Here is a 7,909-nt window from a genome sequence, read left to right on the forward strand (position 1 = left end):
TCCTTCTAATACATTAGGAGGTGTTAAATAAAAATTACATGAGGGTATTTTTTTTGCACTAAGCTCCTGTCCTTGGCCATTTAGACCAGACTAGAACCGAAATGAAGCCACTTATGCTGAACATCTGGTATTCCCAGAAATCAGGAGAGAGAGATACAAATTTCTTAAACAGGTCAGTTTCAAGTGGCAGGAAAATGAAGTTCCCTCTAACTTTGATCCCTATAACAAAAATGATGAGCAGGGAGTGACGAGCCCCTGCCCGTCCACGATCGGCCCGCGCTCAGACAGGCCCTGGGCGCTCTTGGGGCCGACTCCCTGAGGGCAGGGCCCCGGGTCGCTCACGCCCGCACCCGGCCATTGGCGGCTGGCCCCGCGAATCTTGGGTTGAGTCCAAATCGCTTGGGAGCCGGGTTCCTGAGCGGCGCATGCGCAGGACCAGACCCGAGACGGCGGCGTGGGGGCGGAGCCAATGTTGTTCTGCGCGCTCGCCCGGCCCCGCCACCTCACCGGGAGCCAATGGGCTCGCAGAATCCGCCCCCTGACGACGCTGGTCCCACCCCTAGAGACGCGCGCCGCTCCCGGGTACCAGCGAGAGGAACCGGCAGGCTGGTCCCCGCTGGGGCCTGCGCGGCGCAGCCGCCATGAAGCTGACGCGGAAGATGGTCCTGGCCCGGGCCAAGGCCTCGGAGCTGCACAACGTGCGCAAACTCAATTGCTGGTGAGGGCCAGGGGCCGGGAGAGCGGGGCGCCTCGGGCCGGCCTCTGTGCCGTGTCGCAGCCGGCCAGGGCCGCTGGCGCTGGTCACTGCGAGAGCTCACAACCGAGGGTGGCGGTCTGGCCGCGGGCCCCCCCGACCCCCACGCCGCCCTGGCCTAGCACGAGTGGAGCGTCCTGTAGACCCGCGGAGGCGCTTCGAGGCGGCGCCGGCGGTCGGGGCCCAGCGCAGCGGAGGGAAAGGCCGCTGAGACGCTCAGTGAAGGCTTCGGGACGCTCTCAGTGCTCGGCAGGCGACAGCCAGGGCCGCAGGTGCTGCGGCCGGTGCAGGCTTGGCGGCGGGTCCCCCTGGGCCGCGGAAGGCCGAGCTTCTAGAGCAGGCGCTCCCAGCGCTGTGAGCGGGCAGGAGGGGCCCTCCAGTGTGTCACAGCAGGCCGCGTGTTGGTCCCTGTTAATTAAAATGCCCTTTTCTTTCCTCTGTCACATCTGGTGTTTTGACCACAATTTCCGTGTGTCATTTGCTTTCAATAATGTATTTCTTTGTTTCTCATGGGATGGTCAATACTTTCTCTAAGTGGACAGAAACAACAGCCCTATTTCAGGTTTTTAAAGTTTGCTTCATAAGTTGCATGTTTAGCCCTTGAACTCGGCCTCATATAAAGACTCCCTTGTTTACATCTGTGAGGGAAATTAACCTTCTGCCTCTCAGAGACCATAAGAGTGAGTGGATCGTTTGTGTCCTGCCAGTGGGGCAGCTGCTTCTGTTCCCGATTGTGAAAAGTACCCTCTTAAAAATCAACTAAGAACCAGTTATTGACACCTTTGCCAGTTATCTGGACAACGTTTCTTTGTTACTAGGTCATTAAAATCTTAAGGTTTGTAGATAATTAATTTTCGGAATTTTTGTCTTTAATGTATAAAATTAAAGTGTGTCTGTCTTTTCTTTCTCCAGGGGTAGCCGGCTCACAGATGTAAGTATTGTATTAATTATCTCCAAATAGCCCCAGTACCAAAAGTGGTAACTTCTTCTCCTAGAGAATTGTGAAACTGACCAAAGTGTGCTTAGTTCTATCCTGAGCCTTAAGCGGTTTTTGTAATGCAGACCCACTAGTGAAAAATTCTGTGGTGCCCAGATTTATTTGCAAGTTCCTGGTACATTCCTGTAAGAGAAACGTTCTTTTATCACTCGCTGGTCTCCCTCACAGAGGATGGGAGTAGGTCTAAGATTTGACCTGCAGAGTGTTCCACCTGGAGGGGCGCTGGTTTCACCTCCCCATAGCATCCTCACTTCACCTGTCCTCTCAGTCAGATCCGGTCCCCCTCCCCATCCATGTCAGGCAGGACTGAGCCTCCTTAAGGTGGGGCAACTTGAGCATATGGGTCTGCCAATAGATTTCTTTCTTTCTCTCTCTCTCTCTCTTTCTCAATGCTAGACCAAATGTCCCCAACTTACACAGGGACTTTGTGTCAATCTTTTATTTCTTAATCTACTTTTCTTTTATAACTTGAACTCTACCTCTCCTTATAACAAAATTGAATGTGGCTCAGTCACTAGGCTAGTCCAAAAAAGCTTGGACATGTAGCACATGGACATAGTTCATTTCGTGCTGTTGCTGAAACATTGCATATTTAGCAGCAGAAATACAGAGGTGGGGAACGAATCCCAGGCAGATTGAAGCATTCTGATGGCCTGTGAGCTTGGCAAGGTTGGGGACCTTGTCTAGTAACAGGCCCTGACTCAGCTCCCAGGACTCAGCAGGCTGTCACATATTTGGGACATGTGCCATTTAGCGACCTTATAGGTTACGAGGGTTTTATGGATGGAACCCACACACCTAGCCACTGAATTAACAGGGCGGACGTGCCTGAGGTCCAGTTTAAGGGCTTTCTCACTTTTGGGCCAGCTGTTTTTGCAAAAGGGGACTTCTGTGTTTTCCTATATCTCTGGGACAGCAAAAAGAAACACTGTCTGTTCCAGCATTGAGGGCCCTACCTGATGTCCTCTGAGGGCATCTCAAATGATGTGTGCTTTGTCTGCAGCTGGCACAGTAGCTAGCAGTGACACTGTTGTAGGACTTTACACAGAATACAAGTGAGAGTGCGCACACACATTTCTTTTTCAGTTTGGGGGACTGTCTGGGCCTCAGAGTGGAGCGTGCACAGAGCCCAGCATCTCACAAATGTCCATCTGGCAAGGCCACTCCCCTCAGCCCTGGCATAGAGTTGACTGAGGCTTGGACACAGCTCTCTGCTGGCCTGATAGAGGCGATGCGATGGTGCCAGTGCAGAGCCATGTTTCAGCCACGTATTTTTCCTTCTAGATTTCCATATGCCGGGAAATGCCCAGCCTGGAGGTGATCACCCTCAGGTACCGGCTCCTACTGTCACACCAGGCCCGGGGCATGGAAGCTGGGGCAGAGCCTCATGTCCCTCCCCTGGGAGGGGACATGAGTGCCATGAGATGACCTGGAAACTTCCAACGTAGTCGGGGAGGGTGGCTTTTGCAGGTGGAGGGGCTGGGGTAGTGAGAGCCTGGCAGCCCATGTATCCACCATCCCCTGCCTCCTTCCTCAGGGTCTGGCCACCCTGCTGCCTGCCCTGCCCATCCTCAGCCTCTGGGCTACCTGGAGTCATCTTTGCAGTGGGCGGGGCCCTCCTAATGCTACCATGGCCTGCTTTGGGGTGGGGTGGGCAGGCAGGCGGGGTGGCTGTCTTCCATGAGGGGAGTCAGGGGCTTTAGTGTTAGTGCTCACAGAAGGAAGCCGTCAAGGAGCAGGGCTAAGGCCAGGCTGTGGGTTTGGTCTGTGCTTCACAATGACTGCTGTGCCTTGGGCAGGGTTCACTATTGGCAAAATGGTATTGTATTACCTCATACTGAGATGCTAAATGAAATAAATTATATGAAGTACCACACTCTGCACTGGGTACCAAGAACCACCACGTTAACAAGGGTCGAGGGTGGTGGTACATCCTTATGGGGAGACTTAGAACCTCCTTTTGAGGTATGTGCCAGATGCGGTGCAGCTCCCAGAACGATGCTGCAGGTGGATGGGCACAGTACCGGGTGCCCATGAGAGTGGCTCTGCCACAGCTGCAGTGTCACACCTCCCATCTCTGCCAGATGCTACCTTGCGTTTTTGTTTCTTTGAAGTGCTTGCACTTCTGTAGACAAAAATCAATCCCATCGTCTTTATTAATGTGGAATTTTGGCAGTTCTCTGCTGGGTTCTGCGTGATATGGAGCTTGCTAGTACATCTTGCCATGTTTTTCTGGCCACTGTCTGCTTCAGAGCAAGGTGGTGTGTGTCTTGGGAGGTTTCCTCACCTGTGAAAGCTGAGCAGGTGGGCACAAGCCCAGTGGGAGCCCTTTCCTGCCTTTGTGATTGAGATGAGACGGAGCAGCTGCCCGAGCCCTGCTGGCTGGGCTCCCGACAGTGCTGGTCTCTGTGCAGTGTCAACAGTGTCTCCACCCTGGAGCCCGTGAGCAGCTGCCGGCGCCTGAGCGAGCTATACCTGCGGAGGAACTGCATCCCCAGCCTGGCCGAGCTCTTCCACCTGAAGGGCCTGCCGCGCCTGCGGGTGCTGTGGCTGGCCGAGAACCCGTGCTGCGGCACTGACCCCCAGCATTACCGCATGACTGTGCTGCGCAACCTGCCCAACCTCCAGAAACTGGACAACCAGGGTAGGTGTCCAAGGGGTCACGCTGGTCTGCACTGTGGGAGCAAATCCTGGTGGAGCAGTCCCCTGTCCCTCCTTCCTATTCTCTGCAAGTCCCTGATCTTTTAAGAACAGCTGTCCATGCAGAGAGTCTCCTGGAGGAGCCCATCCCCAGGTCTGTGCTCTCCTTTCAGGAATGTCCGTGTAGCTGGGCACCTGGACACGGGTGCGGAGCAGGGCTCCTCTCCTTTTGTTGCTGTGAAGAGCAGGGCCACACCAAACACCATGCGCATTCCATGGCGAGCAGCGTCACACTAGTGCACAGGGACCAGGCAGGCTCAGCTCCATGGCCCTGAATCTAGTGCGCTGGTGCCATTGCACAGCACTGCTTGGGGCTTACACGTGCTGAGGCCACTCTGATGCCCTTCCTCTGACCTCCCCCAAGCTGTGACAGAGGAGGAGCTGTCCCGGGCCTTGATGGAAGGAGATGAGATCACCGCTCCAGGCAGAGACAGTGGCTGCCCTGAGCCATCCTACGTGCTGAGCTTGGTCAGCTCCACTACTGAGACCGGCCAGGACCTGCTGAGCTGTGGCGAGGAGGAGGCAGAGTGAGGCTCGGGTCACTGGGCCTCCTGTGCTCTGTGCCTCTGGCCAGTGCTGGGAGGGTATCTGGGGTGGTTCCTTCCCCTCAGCATTGTCAAGGGGGCAACCCAGGCAGCCTGCAGTAATCTCAGTAGCATTTCTGTCTTGTAGCTGCAGAGAAGCAGGCTGTCAGCCCCCTCCTGTGGCCCCAGGTGGGAGTTTGGGGGGGGGTATAAGCAGGGCCTTACTGGGGCCACAGCTTGGAGGCCACTCCCGGTCTGATGGTTAATGGGGCACCGTGTGTGGCAGGGCTGTGCAGCTGACCCACACAGTTCCTGCAGTACAGCTCACAGAAACACTGGAGCAGGCAGTAGAGACAGGTCCTCAGAGCCTACCCCCTGGGTCCCTGCAGTGTGGGGGGAACCTGGGATGTGACCTCTGAGATCGACGGCTGCTGCCTAACACATGGGCTCTGTGTGTTTAGGTGCCCCCCGAACCCCAAGGCCCTGGGTGGAAGATATCAGGTCGGGGAGAGCCCTGCATGTGAGGAGGTGGCCCTCACAAGATGAAAGAGAAAAAAGTACCAGAGCCATGATTCCTTATGCTGAGGCTCCCCAGAAGTCGCCCAGGTGGCATCTGGAATGTCCTCTGCCCATTGGAGTCAGCCTCCTGCACGTCCTCCACACCCTGGGATGGGAGAGCCCATTTGTATGACTGGAGTCTCCCAGCAGGAGAGACCTGCAGACATCGTGACTGGTACCCCAGCCCCTCCAGCTCCGACTTACCTGTTGTCTCCCCTCCCCAACAGTGTCCAGGCCCAGCTTGGCCTGAAGGCCCCTTCCCAGGACCAGTTTTCTTCCTTTTCACAAAAAGATGCTTCAAACAGTATCAAGAACAGGGTGAGTGGCAGGCCCACCCTGTCCAGGTGGCTACTGCTCCCTCTGCCCAGAATGCAGGAGTCGTGGTGGGGGACACTGTGGGAACTCAGAAAGCCAAGGCCCAGAGGGTAGACCAGCCCTCAGGGCCCATGTGCCTGCTTTCTAGACCTGAGCTAATGAGAAGTGTCATCCCATAGCAGAAGGGGGCAGTAAGGCTGGTTTCACGAGAGGGGGCCCTGAAGCCAGCACCCAGTGAGTAGTAGGGCCCAGGCCTGGGAGGAGTCCTGTCTGTCCATAGTGTTGGCGTTCCCAGTGTATCTTCTCAGAGCCAAGCTAAAGTTAGCAGAGGTTTGCTGCTTTGGGAGAAACCTGTCTGCTGTCAGGTGTGGGAAGTGTCTTGCCCCAGCCAGAGAGGCTGAATGCAGTGTGAGTGCCAGAGGGGACCATGGCACTGGGGACTAGACCGGGCCTCCTGGGGTCATGAGAGGAGGGCAGCAGCTCAGGGAGACGTCCAGACTACAGGAGGAGCGGGCAGACTCACAGGGAATAGGGTCTGGGTGTGGCACAGGTCAGGGTCAGGGAAGACCATGCACAGCTGGACATGGTCCTCCAGCTGCACACTGAGCCCCCCATGTGCAAAACCCTGCCCTGCCTTCCTGGTGGGAAGGGCATTGTTGCCCTTCTGAGAACAGCATCTGCAGTCGTGTCTGTGTCTCCAGGGGACTGAGCAGCTCTCTCTGCCCCCAGAACGTGCTGACTGCCATTTTGCTGCTCCTGCGGGAGCTGGACATGGAGGGGCTGGAGGCCGTGCGGTGGACTGTTGGCAGCCGGCTGCAGGCCCTGCAGGGGCAGGAGCTGCAGGAGCAGGTGGAGTGACTGTTACCAGGACCCAGAGCTGCCGGGCCAGCACATGGACCCCAGAGTCCTCTCCTCCTGCACCTGGGAGGTGGAGGGCCACAGCCTCAGCCCTGGCAGGAAAGCCACACTCGGTTTGCCAGGCCCAAGGGCAGGAGGGAGTGTCAGGTGCTGGCAGGGTGGAACCAGCTCCTGTGCCTGTAGCTGAAAAGGAGCCTTGGCCTAGACTGGCAGAGATGCCTGCCACAGCTGGACGTCTGGGGGCTCTCCAGTGGTCAGGAGTCTGGGCTCTTCTCCAAGGGAGGGCTTTCCGGGCCATCCTTCCTAATAAAGTATTTCCAAGTCTGATCTGGAAGCACATGTTCCCCAGCTGGCAGGAGGGGCCTTGACAGTCCCATTTCAGCCCTGAGTCAGTGATAGGTTTGTGGACTGGGGAGACTGCAGGACAGAGGGCAGACCCCTGGTCCTTGGCACTCTGCAGCCCCCACTGCCACGGAAGGGTGTTTCCTTTTTGAAGTGGGGCAGGGAGGGTGTGCTTCCTTCCCTCTCAAGGGCACTGCAACAGTGGGCGGTCGACGCCAACCACGTGGGGCCATGGGGACAAGCTGCCAGGGGCCTCTGGAACATGGTCTGGAAGCTTCCTCTGGGAAGAGGCTGCCAGGATCCAGGTGGTGACACTGCAACCCTGGGCCTTCCTGGTGCCTCTGGAAACCAAGGGTGTGTGCAGGTGACAGGAAGGGTGTCGCTTCAAACCATCATGGGGAAACCAAATCTGGCTGTGCTAAGCTCAGGACTGGGCAGAACACAGGGGGCCTTCCCTCAGACCCTTCTTGGTGGGGTTGGGACCTAGGTCTGTGAAACGTCCACCTCCATGCAGGAGCTGAGAGCACATCAGGTCACGTGACAGCTGCATAGACCACAGACCCAGTGCTGGAGTGGTGTGTCTGGAAGGCCACCCAACTCTCCTCCGCTGTGTTTGAAGATGAAGCTCCCCCCATGGTATGAGCCACTTTTGACATGGTGGTGGCTGTTGTACTCAGGGCCTGGTCAAGGCCAAGGTGAAGTGGGGGTGAATCACCTGTAGGGTTACTTCCAGTCATGGGTATTCTCTGAGCGATGGGAAGTTGAGGCACCATGTTGGGGACAGAAGGTCATAGGCCTGCATCTGTGCCCCCTTGTAATGGTATGCTGTTGAACACTCAATAAAGCACTGTCTTGGAGAAC

At 56.6% G+C, this 7,909-nt stretch overlaps 1 protein-coding gene across 6 annotated transcripts; it reads left to right on the forward strand.

Annotated features, from left to right (window-relative positions):
• Positions 1-575: 575 nt before the first annotated feature.
• CFAP410 (cilia and flagella associated protein 410) lies at positions 576-7,904 on the forward strand. 6 transcript variants are annotated; one of them, XR_008374831.1, is made up of 9 exons: positions 576-718; positions 1,667-1,685; positions 3,036-3,082; positions 4,166-4,395; positions 4,816-4,978; positions 5,761-5,851; positions 6,578-6,697; positions 7,238-7,412; positions 7,563-7,904. XR_008374831.1 is itself a non-coding variant. In XM_053564322.1 (9 exons), the coding sequence occupies exons 1-8, from the start codon at positions 642-644 to the stop codon at positions 7,358-7,360; spliced, it is 870 nt and encodes a 289-aa protein (XP_053420297.1). In that variant the 5' UTR covers positions 576-641; the 3' UTR covers positions 7,361-7,402; positions 7,563-7,904. The 6 variants fall into 6 exon arrangements, 4 of the variants coding, with proteins under 4 accessions (XP_053420297.1, XP_053420296.1, XP_053420298.1 ...); XM_053564322.1 differs by having other exon boundaries at positions 7,238-7,402; XM_053564321.1 differs by having other exon boundaries at positions 7,238-7,904.
• Positions 7,905-7,909: the final 5 nt, after the last annotated feature.

This window comes from Nycticebus coucang, chromosome 16, assembly GCF_027406575.1.
Source record: "Nycticebus coucang isolate mNycCou1 chromosome 16, mNycCou1.pri, whole genome shotgun sequence".
NCBI classification, from domain to species: Eukaryota; Metazoa; Chordata; class Mammalia; order Primates; family Lorisidae; genus Nycticebus; species Nycticebus coucang.

What these genes read in the sequence shown, in the direction of transcription:
- CFAP410 (XM_053564321.1), top strand. Translation starts at nt 642, where the DNA reads ATGAAGCTGACGCGGAAGATGGTCCTGGCCCGGGCCAAGGCCTCGGAG. An exon ending in CTGGAGGTGATCACCCTCAG is followed by an intron (nt 3,083 to 4,165) that starts GTACCGGCTCCT and finishes GTCTCTGTGCAG; the next exon opens with TGTCAACAGTGTCTCCACCC. An exon ending in CCAGAAACTGGACAACCAGG is followed by an intron (nt 4,396 to 4,815) that starts GTAGGTGTCCAA and finishes ACCTCCCCCAAG; the next exon opens with CTGTGACAGAGGAGGAGCTG.